The sequence below is a fragment of the Phascolarctos cinereus genome, unplaced genomic scaffold (assembly GCF_003287225.1).
Source record: "Phascolarctos cinereus isolate Bilbo 61053 unplaced genomic scaffold, phaCin_HiC Scaffold_2;HRSCAF=192, whole genome shotgun sequence".
In the NCBI taxonomy this organism is placed as follows: Eukaryota; Metazoa; Chordata; class Mammalia; order Diprotodontia; family Phascolarctidae; genus Phascolarctos; species Phascolarctos cinereus.
The window spans coordinates 41,336,494-41,356,500 of NW_027555625.1; the positions used below are offsets into that span (position 1 = coordinate 41,336,494).

Below are 20,007 nucleotides of genomic sequence, written 5' to 3' on the forward strand. Positions count from 1 at the left end.
GTGTTTAGTGAACTGTCAATCAGTCTCTGAAGCCGGCTCTTCTAGACTTTCTAGACCACCCCATGGGAACGCGGGCTGATGTCTTCCCCCTTTGAGTTCCTAATTTTCTTCTAATCCTAAATGGAGTGGGAGGAGGGAATGGGGGGGGCCTAGATTTGAGGACCTCTGAGGGAAAGCCCAGTTCCATGGTATGGTGCAAAACAGAAGGAGTCAGATCGTGTGACCTTAAGCAAGTGTTTAACTTTTCTGAGACTCAGTTTCCTCATCTGCCAAAGGAAAGGGTGAGGTTAAATGATTTCTAAATTCTCTTCCAGCTCCAAAAATCAAGGATACTATAATCTATGATTTAAAGCACTTTTTTTAGGGGCAGCTAGGTGGCACAGTGGATAGAGCACCGGTCCCAAAGTCAGGAGGACCTGAGTTCAAATCCAGCCTCAGACCAAAACACTTGACACTTACTAGCTGTGTGACCCTGGGCAAGTCACTTAACCCCAATTGCCTAAAAATAAAAAAAAAATTTTAAAAAAATAAAGCACTTTTTTATTCTCCAAGCTACATGTGCTAGATTCATTTGACAAATCCTTGGATGGCACAGCCTCTAGTACCCTTGATGTCTTGGTCTCTCTACCCTGGCTACAATACAGTCTACATCCTTCCTAAATGGCAGTGCTCTGAACTGTATACACTGCTGTAGGTGTGGTCGCATCAAGAAGGAGGAAGATGGTTACATATTCCCTTCCTCACTCTGGACACTCTATCTTTATTCACGCAGCCTAAAATCATCTGAGCTCTGCGGACTATCCTGTTATACTACTGACATCTGTTGTGCTTGTGGTCCATTCAGATATCAAGATCATTTTACTTACTAAGACTGGATTGAAGTCCCAGTCCTATTCCTCTTAGAGTTAATTCCAAATGGTGAATTATAAAGAATTTGTCTTTTTAAATGTTGGCCACTGACCCCAGAGGTCCTTTAATAGTGAATGTCTGAATTCTGACTCTTGTAAGCCAAGCATCCCAATCTCCCTCTGGACATCACTGAGAAAACACCCAACAGGGCGGCCGTAGACCAGAAGCCAGAGCCTGCATACGAGGAAGTCCTCCAGGAGCCTACCTCCATTGTGTATGTCTTGCCAGCACCTGTTTGTCCATAGGCAAAAATGCAGACATTGTAGCCATCAATGCATGACGTGATCAATGCCTGGACTTCTTGGAACACCTGCCAAGGAGGACGGGAGAGGAGAGGGAAGGTGAGTCAGGCGCCTGGCTTGTAGGGAGGCAGTTTGTCTTCTCTTCTGCAAATAATGTCCCCATCAGCAAGGAGAAGAGAGTTGAGGCTGGCTCACATGCAAGATGTCTAGGAGCTGAATGGGTTTATTTCACAAGTGTAGGAGAGACTTCTGGGAAAGTTCCATTCATTCACTCATTCATTCATTCATTCAGCCAATCAACCCACCAAAATAATAAGTTCTTTATTAACAAAATACAGCAATGTACTGTTATTACTGAACGAATAAATGAACAGGGCCCTCCTAAATAGAACTTTCTTCATTAATAACATCATTATGTAGTTGAATAGATGGATAACGATGCATTTATTTAATAACAAGCAGATCATTATATAGTCGAATAGATGAATAATAATACATTTCTTATTGTTGAATGAAAGTGATGTTACTAAACTCATGAAATTAAAAGTGCTTCATTTCATTTATCCTAACTCCTTCCTCACACTTTGTACTGGGAAAGGGAAGGGAATAAGCATTTATATAGCACCTACTGTTTGCCAGGTACTATGCTAAGCATTTTACAGATATTATCTCATTTGAGCCTTAGAACCACCCTGAGAGGTAAGTGCTATGATTATCTCCACTAACAGTTCAAATCTGGCTTCAGACACCTAATCATTATATGACCTTAGGTGAGTCATTTAATCTCTGCCTCAGTTTCCTCATCTGTAAAATGGGGGTAATAATAGTATCTACCTTGAGGGGTTGTCGTGAAAATCAAATGAGGTAATTGTGAAATGCTCAGCACCATGCCTGGCACTCAGTAGCTGCTACATAAATGCTATTACTACTATTATTATCATTATCATTATTATTACATGAGGTGACAATTCACCTGACCTCCATAGACCTCAGTCTTCCCATTTGTAATAAGAAGGGGCCAGACCAGGTGATCTCTCTCGTATCCCGTGGTGTCATTAGCACCAACAACAGAAGGCTAGCTGGCTTAATGCAGGGCTCTACAGGGGATGTAAAGGTGTGGAGTGCAAAGGAGGTCGAGGTATTTGATGGTATCAAGGGTCCAATCCTCTGTGATGTGATTCCTTAGCTCACAGACTCGGTATGTTAGACACACAAAGATAAGATGCCTTAGTTTTGCCCTTCAACAAGTCACTGGACTTGCCGGAGGAATCCTTCCCATTGGAGCCTGGAGGTGATGTGTCTAGATCCCCACAGACTCTACCTCCCGCGTGATTTTTGTCTCTTCTCCAAATCTAGAGGGAAGAGGGGTTGGCAGAAGAGATGCCAGTCACAGCCATGGCCTCTCTTTTCCCTGCTCCCCCAGCTGCTAATGCCTGTCCCTTTGCAATTGCCTTCCATCTACTGTGTATGTATACCTTGTAAAGACCAAGTTATTTGCAATATATTGGTCTATACTCCCCCATTAGACTGTAAGCTCCCTGAAGGCAGGGACCACTTTTTTTCCCCCTTTCTTTACATTGTCATTACTTAGCACAGGGCCCCCACGCATAATAGGCGCTAATAAATGCTTTTTAATTGGCTTTCTCTGACGAAAGGGCATATCACTCACATCTTGTTGGGTTGCATGTGGAGGAAACACCTTATCCAGCTCGAAAGACACAGGCTTTCCCTTATGTAGCAGGTGGATGACAGCATCATCGTCGGAGTCAAAGGTCACTGCATTGCTAGCCTCAGGCCCGTCCCCGTCCTCTTTGGTGATGGGCCGGACCCGACCAATCACACGGATGTTTCCTTCATTATGGAGTGCAAAGAAGAAAAGTTAAAAAGAAAGATGAGTGCAAACTGGAAATTGCAATCCTGCGAAAAATTCTCACAATCCTACTTCAACAAATATTTACTCAGCTCAAGAAACACTTTGCTGGATCATGCATACGGCCTACAAGGTTTTTTTCTCTTTTTTTGCCACTAGGGGGTACATATAATACATAATACATGATAATAAAGTTATGAGTAATAGAGGCTTTGTGTAACACAAGGTAGGAAGAGACCACGCATTTATTAGGAGCCTACTATGCCCCAGGTACCATACCGAGCACTTCACAGATATCATCACATTTGATGCTCACGACAACCCTGGGCATTAGGTGCCATTACTATTCTTGTCTTACAGTTGAGAAATCTGAGGCAGATAGTGGTTAAGTGACTTGCCCAGGGTCACACAGCTAATTAAGTACCTGAGGCTGGATTCGAACTCAAGTCTTTCTTACTTTAAGCAAAGCGGCCAGGAAGGAATTTTATTAGGAGCGGCAAGAACAGGTTATTACTGTCACTAAAACTTTAGGGTCCATGATGGTTGGCAGAAAATACAGAAACGACCTCCAACAAGGTTTCTGAGACCAGTTAAATCTCAAAAATTATTAAGTACGACTCTGATCCATATAATGATACAAGACAATTTGAAAGGACCCGTGATGAAAAACACTATCCACCCCCAGAAAGCAAACTGATGAATGCTGAGTGCAGACTGAAGTATGTTTTTTTTCACTTTCTTCAACTGGGGGCAGGGAGGTCTTTTGCTACATGACAATATGCTTTGCATGACTTCACATGTATAATAACGCCATATTGCTTGCGTCTCAAGGGCCAGAGGGGTTGAAGGGAGGAAGAGAATTTAGAACTCAAAGTTTAAAATAAATAAATGTTAAAAAAAAAAATTATACATGAGTGGGGAATATTTAGTAAAATAAAAATAAATATTGAAACATATAAAAATTTAATGAAATAAAAAAATGTACATGAAATTGAGAAACATTTAACAAAATCAATAAAAATGCATTTTTAAAAAATTATTATGGGGCAGTAAGGTGGTGCAGTGAATAGAGCACCCGCCCTGAAGTCAGGAGGACCTGAGTTCAAATCCAGCCTCAGACCAAACACTTGACACTTACTAGCTGTGTGACCCTGGGCAAGTGACCCCAATTGCCTAAAAATAAAAAAAAAAATTTAAAAAAACAAATAAAAAACAAATATTAAAAATATTATTAATCACTTTTATTAAATGCTTACTATATGACAGGTGCAGTGCTAAGTGCTGAGGTTACAAAGAAAAGCATAAACAAAACAGGTCCCTGCCCTCGGGGGAGCTTATATAATTAGGAGGCTAATACAAAGTAGAAGAAAGATTGTCTCAGAACAATGTTTGACAAAGGACAGAGGCAACCGCAGCCATCCCAGCCCATTCCTAAGGGTAAGAATAAGCATTTATTAAACACCTTCTAGGTGCCAGGAGCAGCTAAGTATTTTACAAATATTATCCCAGTTGATCCTGGGAGACCAAAGGTCCTACTCCACTGCTGAAAGGTAACATTCATTCAATTTCAGAAACTTTCTGAAAATGTTTTCCTCTCACTCAACATGCCCCCTGACCCAGAACTGTAGCACCGATTCTCATGTGAACCCTGATGGCTCTACCATTCTCCTCCCTCCCACTCTGCTTGCCCCCAAACCCCAGCCCAACCCTACCCTCCTCCTTTCTTCCTCACCTTTCAGCCTCACTAGCTCGTTGTGACACTTTTTGCGGAGCTGGAGTTCCCGGCGGTATTTCCTCAGCAGTTCTCGGTTTGTGCTGTTCACCTCTTCTATGGCTTGGCCAATCTGACGGAAGGAAGACCGAGGAGGTGACCACGAGGGCCTTCTCTTCTAAGCAGTCCTTCTCTTCTCCCCCAGCACGGTATGAGAACCCAGAGCCCTGGTGGGGCTTTCCTTTCTCCCTACCCAGAACGACGGTCCACAACCCTCTGGTGCCTGAAGCTTGGGCCATAACAGACAGAGCACTGGGTTGGGACTCGTCTAGGCTCTACCATTAATTTGCTGAGTGTCCCTGGACAAGTCACTTGCCCCCCTCTTGGACTGTTTTCTCCTCTATAAAAGGAAGTGGCTGGAAGAAATCCAGATGCAAGATTCAGAAGGAGATGGCCAAGAGGCCTCTAAGCCCACTAAGAAAGGCTGGGGTCCAGCTTGGGGGTGAGGACGGGAATCATGTCTTTGGTGTGGCCCCTTCATAATGCCCACCTCTGCTCTGGCACTCCTCAGGGCTTCCTGCAGCAGGAGAGGGAAATCTCGAACCTGCCTCTTCAGGCCATTGTAGTCATTGGTGAGGGTCCGAAGGGCGGGCTGCAAAGTCAGGAGATTGGTCCTGACACCTGGAAACGCAAAGTGAGTGATTTCTACCAGGGACAGCAAACGCTTTTGGCAATGCCCAAAGGCAGGGTAGACCTCACCAGAAAGTGAGGCCCAGCCAATCTGGGGGGAGGGGACAGAGGCAGGAGAGAAGGGCTCCCCTCCCCCTCTCACCTGCCAGGTTTTCATGTACAGCCTTCATTTCTACTTGGGCCCTGGCAAAAGCTTCCTCAATGGCCCGGTTCTTATCCTCTTCCATGGTCTGCATCTCCTCCAGCATCTGCCCGTGAGCCCGCTCCAACTCCGACTCATACATCATGATCTGGGAGAAGAAAGCATGGAAAACCTGCATTCCTGGGCGGCCTGTGATGGCCTGGCCAAAGACGCCCTCCAGACAAGGCGCATCAACCCCCACCCCCCTACACCCCCACTGCAGGTGACAGCAAAAGTCCTGACCAGTCAGGGAGTAGAGGCAGAGGGTCTGTTTTCTAGTGTCGGCTTTGACCCCTACCCCTCTCTAGGTCTCAAAGATCTGACTCTGATCCTATAAGTCAATTCAACATTCATTCATTCATTTATCAAACATTTATTGAATGCCTACTGTGTCCAAGAAACTGTGGTTCGATGATTCTCTGCATGGTGCAGCTGCCCAGAACTCTGAAACTCAGAAGTGATTGGCAACCAGCTAATCGATAAGCATTGATTCCAAAGCACACAGTGAATCTTCAGTCAAGCTTATGGAACTGAGAGGGTCACCTGCTGAGTGGCACGCAAAGCACTTCACAGCCTGGCCCCTTCCTACCTTTCTAGTCTTCTTAAATTCTGCAACCAGTCAGCGGGTAAATACTTATTAATCCATCTAGTCATACTTGCTGTTTTTCCTCAGAACATTCCCGTCCCTGGGCTGTGCCCCACACCTGAAATGCTGTCCCTCCTCATCTCTGCCTTCAAGACCCAGCTTAACCCTTATCTTCTGTAGAAAGCTCTCCCTAATCCTCAAAGCTGCTGGTGCCTTCTCTATCGCTCTATGCATTCTTATATGTGCCTTGTTCTCTGCACACGATTAGAATGGGAGCTCCCTGAAGGCAAGAATAGGGATTTTGCCTGTCTTTGCATCCTCAGTGCTGAGCACCAAAGCGAGTGGTGAATAAATGCCTGTTGACTGGCTGATGGACTTTCCTTGAGTTCTCTCCTCATTGCACGGATATTAATGAAGCCCTTGACTTATACTATCATGCTACCCTGAGGCCTTGCCATGGAAAGGAGGAGACCTTGGATTCCCAAAGGCCGTGCAAGGATTCAAAGGTCCTGCCAGGTTGGAAAGGCTTCGAGGACAGCCTGGCCATTGAACGCGTCTGCCATTCGAGGACAAGCCTACCTATCAATTAATCAGTAGTAATAAATAAAAGCACCTACTCTGTGCCAAGCACTGAGCTAAGCGCTAAAGCTACAAAAAGGGGCACAGATGGCCCTGCCTCAAGGAGCTCACCATCTAACAGGAGGAAGAACATGCAAACCGGCAGGTACAAACAAGCTACGTGCAGGAGGAGCAGGAGACAATTAACAGAGGGAAGGCACCAGAAATAAGAGGGGTCAGAGAAGGCTTCCAGTAAAAGACGAGGTTTTAGTTGGGACGTCAAGGAAGCAGGAGATGTCAGTAGTCGGAGTGGAGGACGGGGAGTGTTCCAGGAATGGGGGCCAGCCAGAGAGAATGCCTGGGGCCAAGAGATGGAGGGCCTTGTTCAGGGAACAGCTGGGAGGCTACACCCAGGAAGGCTCATCAATCCGGGCTGGCCACTGGGGGAGAAATTCTGGCTATGGAAACTCACCAAGTTCATCCCCTAAGGCACCCACTAAAGGGCTGCTATCTGCCTTCACAGAAGGGCTGCAGACACTGACAAAATCAGGGCTCCTTGTGTGCTTGCCTCTTACCCCTTTACTAGAGGGGAAACTCCCTGAGGGCAAATGTTATGTCTTATTGAAGCTTTTCACATCCCTCCCAGTATCCAATGCAGGCTTCTGCATACAGCAGGCATTTAATAAGTGTTTATTGAACAAACTAATTTCTCTCTCTTTCTCCTTCTCTCTGCCTCTCTCGGTATCTCTCTCTCTGTCTCTCTCTCCCTGTGTGTGTGTCTCTCTCTCCTTCTCTCTGTCTCTCTCAGTATCTCTCTCTTTCTGTCTCACTCGGTATCTCTCTCTCTCTGTCTTTCTCTGTGTGTGTGTGTCTCTCTCTGTCTCTCTCAGTATCTCTCTGTCTTTCTCTCTCTCCCTGTGTATCTCTCTCTCTCTTTCTCTCTGTCTCTCTTGGTATCTCTCTCTCTGTCATTCTCTCTCTCCCTGTGTATCTCTCTCTCTCTTTCTCTCTGTCTCTCTTGGTATCTCTCTCTCTGTCATTCTCTCTCTCTCCCTGTGTCTCTCTCTCTCTTTTTCTCTCTGTCTCTCTCTCTGTCTTTCTCTCTCTCCCTGTGTGTGTCTCTCTCTCTTTCTCTCTGTGTCTCTTGGTATCTCTCTCTGTCATTCTCTCTCTCTCCCTGTGTCTCTCTCTCTCTTTTTCTCTCTGTCTTTCTCTCTCTCCCTGTGTGTGTCTCTCTCTCTTTCTCTCTGTCTTTCTCTGTCTCCCTGTGTATGTGTGTGTATCTCTCTCTCTTTCTCTCTGTGTCTCTTGGTATCTCTCTCTCTGTCATTCTCTCTCTCTCCCTGTGTCTCTCTCTCTCTTTTTCTCTCTGTCTCTCTCTCTGTCTTTCTCTCTCTCCCTGTGTCTCTCTCTCTCTCTTTCTCTCTGTGTCTCTCTCTGTCCCCCTTTCTCTCCATTCTGCTTATGCAACAATGTGGGAGCTTCCCCAGGGGCTGTACCTGGGCCTTGAGCTGGGCTGTTGTCTGTTGAGCATTCTGAAGCTGCTGTTCCATTTCCTTCAGCACTTGTCTCTGCATCCCCACCTGCTCCTGTAAATACTGGTTCCGGGCTTGGGTTTCACACAGGGCCTGCTTGGTCTTGGATGAATCTACTTCCACTGTCTTGATGATGTACTAAAAGAGACACATGTGCATGAACACATGCACACACAGAAGAGTGTTATTATCTCACCAGGAGCCAGAGAGAGAGAGGGAGGGGGGGGGGGCAGAGACAGAGAGAGAGAAAGAGAGGGAGAGGGAGAGGAGAGAGAGAGAGGAGAGGAGAGGAGAGGAGGAGAGGAGAGGAGAGGAGAGGAGAGGAGAGGAGAGGAGAGGAGAGAGAAGAGAAGAGAAGAGAAGAAGAGAGAGAAGAGAAGAGAAGAGAAGAGAAGAGAAGAGAAGAGAGAGAAGAGAAGAGAAGAGAAGAGAAGAGGAGAGGAGAGGAGAGGAGAGGAGAGGAGAGGAGAGGAGAGGAGAGGAGGAGAGAGAGAAGAGAAGAGAAGAGAAGAGAAGAGAAGAGAAGAGAAGAGCAAGAGGAGAGAAGGATGCAGACCAGACTGGCAGAGCCCCCTGCCTCTGCTGGACTAGCATCCTTCCTAGTATCTCCTAAGGTCTCCCTACAGCATCTTGACCCCACACAGGACAGAGGGACCAGGTGAACCAGGGCTTAGGAATCACAGCCCTGAGCGTCATGGGCTTCAATCTCGGCTTTGCAACTTAACCCCTCTTATGATCTTAAGCAAGCTATCTGATCACTCTGGACCTCAGTTTCCTTTTCTGTCAATGACAGGCTTGGACCATATGATCTCTAAGAATGATGGACTCAAGTCAGGAAGACCAGGGTTTAAGTCTTAACCCCCACACTAGTTGTATGACCCTGGGCGAATCACCCTCCCTAAGCTTTAGTGTTCTCATCTGTAAAATGGGAGAAGAGGGGGAGGGACTGCCTCTGGAGTCCTGAGATCATAGGTTCTAAACACAGATGTCAATGAATCAGCTCCCATTGATTAAGCACCTACTATGTGCCAGGCACTGAGCTCAGTGCCGAGAAGACAAAGAAAAGCCAAAACACTGTCTGCCCCCAAGGAGCTTCCAGTCTACTGGGAGAGACAACATGGACATCACTGGGTATAGACATGATGCCCACGGAGTCAGGGTGACATGATCTCAGAGAGAAGTCATAAGGTCCCTTACACTCTCTGAGACTCAGTTTCCCCAACTGCAAAGTGAAAAGGTCGGACTAGTTGGTTTCCTCTGCCTCCCCAAGGCCATTTTTCTTGAACTTATCCCGCGTGAGAGTGTTGCAGGATACAGAGTTAGCCACTGGGCAAGTCATTCGCCTCTCACTGCCCCGGGAACTCTCCACGTGGCAGAGAAAGGGCCCATCTACACTGGAACAATGATCCTCCTCAACTGGGACTGGCTACCTGCACTGGAAGAGGGAGTCCCCTCCCCTGGGAGTGCCCTGCGCTGCTGAAACCCCAAGTCTAGCCCCTCCTCCAGCCCGGGTCAGGGGCGCGGCCGCCTCACCTTAATCGGCTGAGGCTGAGCCTTTAAGGTGGCGATAGTCTCCTGGCTGTCCCGCAGGCGCCGGCTCAGCCTCTCCTCCTCCTCCGCCTTCTCGGCCAGGGAGTCCTTGAGGCGCAGCTCCACCTCAGCCAGACGGTTGGTCTTCTGCTGCACCTCCAGGTCCAGCTCGGCCAGCCGGCCCTTGTTCTCCTCCGTCTCCACCTGCAGCTGAGCCAGCTTCTCCCGCAGCTGGGCACTCTCCTGGTGCAGGGGGAGAGGGTGGGGGTCAGCCCAGGCCTCCCCTCCCGCCACGCCCAGCGCCTGCGCCCCGGCCGCACCTGGCAGGCTGCCCCGTCCATGCGCACCTTGCTATGCTCACAGTCCGGGCACGGGGGAGGCCGCGCTCTCAGCTCCTGCAGCTCGGCCTCGCATCGCTTCATGTCCTGCCGCAGGCGCTCATTCTCCACCATCAGGAGATCCCGGTGTTTCTCCAAGTCTGTGCCTCCCTGGGAAGGACAGACACGGGCATGGGCATGGGCATGGGCAGGGGCAGGGGCAAGGGCAAGGGGAGATACGGCCGGCCGGCCAGCCGCTGGGACAGCGCTGGGCACACCTCTCCCTTCCCACCCCGGCCAGGAATTCCGGCAGCCTCTTTCCCGAGAGCGAAGCCGTCGAAAGATCCCCTAGCTGCTACAGAATGGGTCACACACCTAGCCTAGGGTGGCAATTTTAAACACATCCCCCGCCCCGAGGCATGCTAGGAATGTATTGTGTCCACTTCAAGTGAACCCTCATTCGGTTAACATCAGGAATCCAAAGGCTTCTCCTGGATTTGGACCGTGAGGTCAATACCCTTTTTTTTCCGCCAATAATAAGGATGTATCTCTATTTGTGGATGTGCAAAACTACCATGGTCATTGTAAGCATAAATGCAGTGTGATATTCTAGTACCAAAGGTAAAATTTACTTAGGTAAAAAAAAAGGTGTGTACATATATATGTATATGCATATACACACATCTAAATAGATTTATGTGCATACATATAAACAGACATATTATATAACAAATACGTATGTATATGTGGGTATGTATGCATATACATACACACGCACACATACTTACACACACGGTGCAGTGAAGAGAGGGCTGGGCCTGGAGTCAGGGTGACCTGAGTTCAAATCCAGCTTCACATATTGACTAGCTGTGTGACCCTGGGCAAGTCACTTAACCCAGTTTGCCTCAGTTTCCTCATCTGTAAAATGAGAATACTAATAGCACCTACCTCCCAGGGTCATTGTGAGGATAAAACAAGATAATATTTTTAAAGTCCTTTGTTAGCCTATATAAATGCTAGCTGTCATATAATATATAAAACATAAATACATACATCTTAAAATAGACACACATACACATGCTTTGGAGCATTTAGGCTGTGTAATGGATGGAGAGCTGGAGTCTGGAAGGTCTCAGTTCAAAGTGTACCTTAGAAACTTTGTTGTGTTTGAGACTGGGTCTCCCCATACTGTCTGGGTTAGAAGCGCAGGGGAGGCTCGCTGGCCCAGCCCCACAGCTGAACAATGTGGAAGCTTTGACCTGGCCATTTCTAGCCCGGGCAGGTTTGCCTCGCATTCGGCAGCCAGGTGGCCCCCTACTCCCAGGGGCTCTCCAGACTGTGTCAGACTTAGCATAGACACCTGAGAACTCCCGAGCTCACGCAATCCACCAACCTGAGCCTCTTCAGTCGTGTGTGCCACCGTAGTCCTCCTTAGACACTTATTAGCTCTGTCACTCTAGGCAAGACGTGCAAGCTCTCTCAGCCTGTTTCCTCATCTGTGAAATGGGGCTAATAATAGCATACCCCTTCCTTCACACGGTTGTCATGAGGATCAGGTATAATAACATATTGAAAGCATTTTGCAAACCTTAAAGTGTTATATAAATGCTAACCGCTATGTTGAATGTGTACATTTTTGTGTCTTTCTATACTTATCCCTACATACATGTAGATGAATCTATGACCACAGACAGGGGTGAGGAACCTGAGGCCTTGAGGACCTTGAGGGCTACATGTGGCCTCAAGGCCTCAGGTTTCCCTATCCCTGGATGAAAGAAAGAAAGAAAGAGAGAGAGAAGAGAGAGAGAGAGAGAGAGAGAGAGAGAGAGAGAGAGAAAAGAAGGAAGGAAGGAAGGAAGGAAGGAAGGAAGAAGGAAGGAAGGAAGGAAGGAAGGAAGGAAGGAAGGAAGGAGGAAGGAAGAAGGAGAAGAGAAAGAAAGAAAGAAAGAAAGAGAGAGAGAGAAAGAGAGGAAGAGAGAAAGAAAGAGAGAGAGAGAGAGAAAGAAAGAGAGAGAGAGAGAGAAAGAAAGAGAGGAAGAGAGAAAGAAAGAGAGAGAGAGAGAAAGAAAGAAAGAGAGGAAGAGAGAAAGAAAGAGAGAGAGAGAGAGAGAAAGAAAGAAAGAAAGAAAGAAAGAAAAAGAAAGAGAAAGAAAGAAAGAAAGAAAAAGAAAGAGAAAGAAAGAAAGAAAGAAAGAAAGAAAGAAAGAAAGGAAGAAAGAAAGAAAGAAAGAGAGAGAGATGTAATGGGAGGACTAGTCTATATGAGCCGTGCTTTAAGGACTGGAGATGGCAACGGAAATGGAAGTGGAGGTGGACATATAATGAGCAGTTAGTGAACATGTAAGGTCTCACCACATCAGCTTCCCCAAGTACATGTCAAAGGAGGCTCACCAGCTCTGAACGGAGTCTATTCACTTCCTGGACCTGGCCAATGAGTTTCTCCTTCAGATTTTCCACCTGTCAACACAAAACCAAAGTTACGGTAAGTCAGTTCTCCATCCTCATGGCATGTCCCCTGTGTGACCTTGGGTGGGTGACCTCTTTAGGCCTCAGTATTTTGGGGGGGGGAAGAGGGATGGCCTCAGTATCTTTTCCTGTAAAATGACCCTACCCTCTCCACTCGGGGCTTGCCTCCTGACTCAGTCCTTCCTAGACGCAGAAGAATGGCCGGGTTGACCTCTCTCTAGGTCCTCCCCAAACCATGATCTCCTCTTTGTCTTACAATCCCCTAGACAAAACAGATGGCCTGTCAGGGCTGACAGTAAATACACTGTGCTTTTTTATTTTTCCTCCTGAATGCTTCATTCATTAGAGTCTTTCTCCAAGGGTGATGGAACCCATAGACCCCAGGTCTATGAGTCCACTTTGGAGTATATGATCAGAGCCAAGAAGAGAGGGAAACCCCATGACTGTGTTCTGAAGGGTCAGGAGAAAGCATGTGAAGAAGAAATACCCTTCTTTGTCCTACTCATGCTTCCACCCCAACCCCCACCTCCTTGACTGATTTTCCAGCCAGCCCATGCCTGTCAAGAGATAACTGGGAGTAGGAACCTTGCTAACTGGTATTTGGGTCCCAAGACTAGTATCCACCTTGTAGAATAACTGTCTTCTGTTAGGAATATTTGTCATGTAGGGGTGGGGGGAGGTAGGACAGAATTTGAATATACAAATCTACCTAATAGTGAGATACATAACAAGGTTCACGTGGCTTCTCTACTCAGAAAATTCCAGTAAATTCCAAAAATTATTTCTTACATAGATTTATCTTCCCAAAGAAGAAAATTCTGAAATAAGCCTGGTTGCTTCCAGACAACTTTTGTTACATCTCTTATCTGGCACAGTCATATTAATGGGACTCAAAATTTGGGTCTCCCCACCCACTTCTCTAACACCAAGAATCCTCTCCAGAAATTGTGATGCCAGGTTTTTTTTTAATACTGATCTTAGAGTCAGAAGACCTGGGTTTGAATGTGGGGTCTGCCACTGAACGCCACATATGACCACGGACAAAGTGATGTAAGGAGACTTGAGCCCCATCTCCAATCCATCCATCCCACAGCTGCCAAAATGACCTTTCTGAAGTACAAATCTGCCCGTGTCACTCCCCTCCTCAATAAGGTCCGGTGGCTCCCTATCACCTTGAGGATCAGGTAGCGACTCCTCCATTTGGCATTTGAAGCCTTCACCACCTGGTCCCAGTCTGCCTCTCTGGCTAATGACTGTACCTTACACCCCATCCACACCCACCACAGCTGAACCAAACGATCTTTCTTACTGTTCCTCATACCTGACAATTCATGGGCTCTCTCCCATGTCTAGAATATTCCTTTCTCACCTGCCTTTCAGAAGTCCCTAATTTTCTTTTGAGGCTAAGCTCAATTGCCACCTTCTACATGAGGTCTTTCCTGATCCCCCAAGCTACTATTATCTTCCCCCAAAAATCACTTTCTATATATCAATATGTATATGTGTACACACACATATATATACACAAATGTATTTTTGTATGCATATGTGTGCGTACATATTGGCTTACCTAGCTAGAATGTAAGCTCCTAGAGGTCAGGGATTTTTTTCACCTTTGTCTTTGTCTCCCTAGCACTTAGTATAGTGTCTGACACATAATGGGTGCTTTACAAATGCTGGCACATAATAGGTGCTTAATAAATGCTTATTAAGTAACATAAAATCCTCTGTTTAGCTTTTAAAGTCCTTCAATCACCTGGCCCCTTTCCATCTTTCCAGTCTTCTTCCTCCAGTCCAATGACACCAGCCTATTTGTTGTTCCTCCAAGACGACCCTCCACGTCCTGAACTCTGGGCATTTCCATTGGCTGTGCCCCATGCCTGGAACTCTCTCCTTCCTCAACTCCTTTGAGGAGTTTCTGGCTTCCCTGTCTTCTTCAAGTCTCAGTTTAAATCCTCCCATCATCTGTGAGAAGCCTTTTCTGATCCTCTGCGACTTTGATATTTTACCTCTGAGTCAGCTCCTCAATTTTTGGTCTATATATCCTGTTTGTACAGTCATTTGCTGTGGCTGTGAGCTCTTTGAGAAAAAGAGATTGTTTTTTTGCTTTTCTTTGTGTCCCTGGCATTTAGCACAGTGCCTGGCACATAGCGGGCAGTTTATAAATGCTTGCTAACTTGACTTCTCTCTAAAATGGGAGAAACACTGGGCTGGGACATGGAATAAAATTTGAGAACAAAGTTTCCCAAGAAAGCCTAGTCAAGCTCAACTGCTCTTCTCCTCCAGCATTACAACAGGAATGCTTGTGGAATTTCCTCATTGGCAAGACAGCAAAAAAGCCAATGTTGAGGGCCTCACCCCCTCCAAAAAAAAAAATTTAAAAGCCCTGTTGCCAAAGACATAAACATTAAGTCATCTCCAAATATGCCTCTCATACAGGGTACAGAAGGAGAAGGGATACCTGTTCCTCCACTCAGGCTACACACACAGCAATGGGAGCCCAATTATTTAGCAGTTAAGCACCAACATGGTGTTTGGGGTTTACTGTCTACCCTGAGGGCTCCAATCTGAGCCTGACAGACAACCTAATGCAGACGTAAAATACACAAGATGGTAAAAGTCAGCACATCTGCCTGGAACAGACTTTAAAAAGAGAGCGAACGTCTCATTTCACCAAGCAGAAATGTGCACCCCCTTCCTCAGTGGTCGGCTTCCATAGAGGATGGTCAGAAGAGTAGAACTTGCTCTTGTGATTTGGAGAAGATGAGGGAAGAAGATGAAACACTTGAGATGGGAAAGAAACAAGGTGGAAATCAAGGGAGCAGGAGGCCGGGATTGACGATAGTCGATCAATCAATCAATTAAAAAAAATTTTAATTAAAAAAAGCAAAGGAAAGGAGATAGGAGGGAGTAGAAATAAGAGTATGGAGTAGTTAAGGAGCATGATGTCCATGGGCGAGAGAGATAAGCACCTTGAATCTGATCTGGAAGCAAGGGTAAGCTAGCAGAAGTCAGGCAATGCCGTTGTCCAAATCATAAGGCAGAAAGACACACCCAACCTGCTCCAAGTAGGGGTGGCTGAGCGACAGGAAGGATGAAGCAGGGGACAGTCAAAGCTAGGCTGAGGTGAAGGTGTAGAGTGTAGACCATCAAAACAATGAGTCTACTCTAGGATATAAAACTGGAAGAAACCTTAGCAATTCAAGATGGCGCCCTGAAGAGAGTTGGTCTTGGAAGTAAATACTAAAATGGAAGATTGCTTATTTGATCCTAGAAATAATAGGGAACCAATGGAATTTATTGAGTAGGGAAGGGAAGACCTGAGTTCAATCTTGCCTCAGACAGCTGGGTGATACTGGGCAAAGTTGCTTAGCCTTGATGGGTCTCAGTTTCCTCCTCCGTAAAATGATAGGGTGGGAGCCAATGGCCTTTTAGGTTCCTTCCTGCCCTAAATCTCTGATCTAGATGAGCTTATTCATTTTAGAAATAAAGCAGTAGAAGGCAAAAGAGATGAAGATATTTGCTAAAGGGGACACAAGGAAACGGCTAATTTGAACCCAGATCACACACCACGGTTCCTCTTAAAAAAATATGCTCTGACTCAAGGCTCTCCCAAAACCAGGCCCTCAAGCTGAATTTTCCCAATTTTGGGTGCAGAGACAGAGTTTCGCAGCTTTATCTAAAAGTTCAGATGCAACTCGACTGCTGATAATATCACGTTATGTCACTGTGACCCTGGGACAAGAGCTAGGCTCAGCTATGCCTCTGAGAGGTGTTCTTTAGTGGAAGGGATTAGCAGCATAGATGAGGCTCTGAGAAGGATGACATGGGAGAAGGGAGGCTGAAAGAATGCTTCTTGGCTCGGGGAGTGACCTTTCTAGGTGAAAGGCAGACACTGGCACCAAGGTAGGCAGCCGGATGGAGGGGGAGCAGGATAAAGAAAGAGGAGGCAAGTGAGGTGTGAAGCACAAGACCTCATTCAGTGTAGCTGGACAGGACAGGAAATGGCCTTAAGAGAAACATTAGTCCAGAACCCTCAATGTATAGGCCAGGAATCTCAGGCCCACAGTTGAATTGAATTGACTTATGCAAGGTCACACAGCTGGTATGTGGTTGAACCAGACAGGCTGAATTCCCAGACCAGGGCTCTGTCCATGATGGCCCAGCCTTTCTAAGTGGGACCCAAATTCTTGTGGGTGACACCAAGTCGGGGCAGCTGGTCATGACCCCAGACTGACCTTGTCCCGGGAGGAGCTCCCTCTGGACAGCACCCACCAATTATTCCAAAAGGAGCTCAGCCTGAAGCCCAGGGTTGGGGTGGAGGGGAGCGTTTGGGGTTGTGGGGAGCATTGTCATCTCTTGTCGGGACAATTGTGAAGGTCGTATATTTCACTGTAACATCTGCTTATGGGCGAAATACATTCTGGAGATCTCATAACACCCTGTGCTCCTCTTTCCCAGGCTCCGAAACAGTCAGAGAAACTGAGTCATCAATTAGCCTGGAGAGGAGACCTCCTCACCTCACTGCCCTACCCATCTCCTGGGGAAAATGGGAAGTCTGAGCCTGTCCCTGATCAGATTCCCAGCAAGTCTCATCACTCTCAGCAGAGACATTAGGTTGGGGTTTTGTTTTTTTCCAAAAAGATTAAGAAAAAGCTGTCTGCCCTTCTCAGGTATGTGTTTTCCCAGCCCTAAGGTGTGGCCATTTTACTTATCACTTTTTAAGCATGTTAATTATCTTCTTTCCTTGGCCTATATGCTAATGAACTGCTTATTCTCTAAATCAGGGGTGCCTTGCCTCTTTGGTGTTCTGGCCGTCCCCTTCGGCAGTGTGGTGAGCCCTTCTCAGAATGAGGGCTCAAACAAAACATACAGAATTACCGAGGAAACCAATTATAGCAAAATATAGTTTTTAAAACATGGGGAAAAAACCAAGTAAGCAGACCCCAGTCTGAGAACCTCTCCTCTGAACGAACCTGGATCCAGGCCCGAAGCTCCACCCAAGGTTTTAAACTAAGCAGGCTGGAGGCCAGGTTCAAAGACAGGTTCAAAGAGCTCAAACTCCCATCCACAGAGCCCGGTCTTAAAAGATAGGAAGCACCCGCATACATGTGATTTTGATTAGTCACAAAACAAACCGAGGGTTGGAAATGGCAAATGTGTTTCCCAAGGTCACAAAGCTAGTAAGTTCCTGAGTCTGAACTTGAACTTGGGTCCCAAGACTCCGTGCTGAGGATCTTCTTCACTGACCTATGAAACACAAAGATGTGAACAATCTTGGCGGCTTGAGAAGCAGGGAGTTATGAGAAGCGGTCAAGAAGGGACCCCAGAGGAGGGGGAGCCCGGAGAAGAAAAGATTCCAGAAGGACCTGTCTTCTTCATGACCTCCCTGTGAAGTTAATGCTCCTTCTGCTCTGCCCCAGGGGGTTAACGAGGGACAGAGAAGGAAATTACAGCTCAATGAGACAGATTAGAAAAGCTTCTGAGGGGGGCAGCTAGGTGGTGCAGTGGATAGAGTGCCAGCCCTGAAGTCAGGAGCACCTGAGTTTAAATATGACCTCAGCCAAATACTTGACACTAGCTGAGTGACCCTGGGTAAGTCACTTAACCCTAATTGCCAAAAAAAAGAAAAAAGAAAAACTTCTGAGGGAAAAACTAGGGGGTCCCAAAAGTGAGACCCTTCCAGACATGGGGTTCTGAACCTGAGGCACATGAACTCAGTTTCTTTTTTCATGTATTTTGGTAATTGCATTTCATTGTAATTGGTTTTATTTGCAAACTTATGTGTCTTATTTTATGTATTTAAAAATCTGATTCTGAGGAGTAGTTCATAAGCTTCACCAGCTTTGACCCAAGGAGTCCAGGACACACCCACCCCCAAAAAAGGCTGAGACCCTGGCTGCAGAGGGAGTGGGTTCTGCCTCACTAGAGGTCAGCCATTTGTTAGGGATGCTGTAGATACAAGGATGATTCTTGCTCAGGAATAGCCTGGTCTAGATGGCGTCAGGGGGATCTTCCAGCTCTGAGATTTTGTTAAGCCTCTGAAGGTCAGAGAGGAGGAGGTGAAGCAAAGGACAGTAGACAGAGCTTGACCTGGAATCATGTTCCAATCTAGCTCAGACACTAGCTCAGTGGCCCTGGGTAAGTCACTTAATCGCTGTCTGCCTCAGTTTCCTCCTCTGTAAAATGGGGGTCATAATAGTACCTGCCTCCCAGGGTTGTTGTGAGGATTAAATGAGATCATATTTGCAGAGCAGTCTGCAAACCTTAAAGTACTCTATAAATGCTAATCAATGTCATCATCGTCATTAAGACCATCTGTGCTGTTGAGACCAAGGTCATGAGAAATAAGAAAAAGAAGCTGAGATTCTTGGTGAAGCTAACAACAGCTTTGACTTGGTCTATGTAACAGAGATAAAATCTGAGAACATCCACACCTACTGGTCCACCATCTATGTGTGTTGTTTGGCGGTGTTCTTCCATCAGCAGGAATGTGTTGCCTTCAATGCATTTACACTGTCACTGGGTACACAATGCCTGGCACATAGTAGGTGCTTAATAATGTTTTTTGACTATCCTGGTCCACCTTACCTACACTGGAGGGGCACAGGTCAAGGCTTGGCCACCTCTTTAGTGCCGAAAATTACAGTATGCTGGAGCAGGAGGGAGACTTTGAAGTCATCCAGTCCAAGGGTTTCTCAACATTTTTGTGTGTCCTGGACCACCCCCTTTGGTGACATGCTGGGGAACCAGCTTGTCCCCTTCTAAGAATTATGTTCTCAAATTTTAAAACTGCCTAAGATTACAAAGGGAACCAGAGGTCTGCGAAAATAAAAATGTCCTTTTCACAGACCCCCTGAAGTCTCTCCACCGACCCAAGGTTAATGGGCCTGTGAATCTACTCCAAGGCCCTCCGTGACCAAAATGCCTCTGACCAGTAGTCCTCTGGCCTCTGCCTGATCACTCCAGTACATGGTGGGGTCACTACTTCAGAGTCAGCTCTTTCCATTACTAGATGGCTCTGATGAGAAGTTCTGCCTTCCATAGAGCCCCAAACCTTGGAATCCGGATGATAGATTCCATGATCTCAGAAACCTTTGGGATCAGTAGAGAGGTAGGGAAGATATACTAAGTGTGTGCACTCTTGCTCCAAGGTCCAGAAATTAGTACAAGACCAAGAAAAGTGAAAGGCAGGGGCAGCTAGGTGGTCAGAGCTCTGGCCTTAGAGTCAGGAGGACCTGAGTTCAAATCCAGCCTCAGACACTTGACACTTACTAGCTGTGTGACCCTGGGCAAGTTACTTAACCCTGATTGCCTCACCAAAAAGCAAAAAAAAAAAAAAACAACAAAAAAGAAATAAAGAGAGAAAAGTAAAAGGCCCAGGGAAAGGCAGCATAGCCCAATGGAAAAGC

General features: G+C 46.5%; 1 protein-coding gene across 10 annotated transcripts in view; it reads right to left on the minus strand.

The window, feature by feature from the left end:
• The window catches only part of KIFC3 (kinesin family member C3), a 90,071-nt gene that overhangs the window by 14,662 nt on the left and 55,402 nt on the right, over positions 1–20,007 (minus strand). For all 10 annotated transcript variants that reach the window (XM_020963628.2, XM_020963633.2, XM_020963627.2 and 7 more), the window contains 9 exons: positions 12,521–12,586; positions 10,160–10,300; positions 9,816–10,055; positions 8,247–8,420; positions 5,565–5,712; positions 5,283–5,413; positions 4,754–4,865; positions 2,821–3,002; positions 1,115–1,219 (listed from right to left, as the gene is read on the minus strand). In XM_020963628.2, the coding sequence (XP_020819287.1) occupies positions 1,115–1,219; positions 2,821–3,002; positions 4,754–4,865; positions 5,283–5,413; positions 5,565–5,712; positions 8,247–8,420; positions 9,816–10,055; positions 10,160–10,300; positions 12,521–12,586 (1,299 nt within the window). The remainder of the gene's footprint in view (positions 1–1,114; positions 1,220–2,820; positions 3,003–4,753; positions 4,866–5,282; positions 5,414–5,564; positions 5,713–8,246; positions 8,421–9,815; positions 10,056–10,159; positions 10,301–12,520; positions 12,587–20,007) is intronic.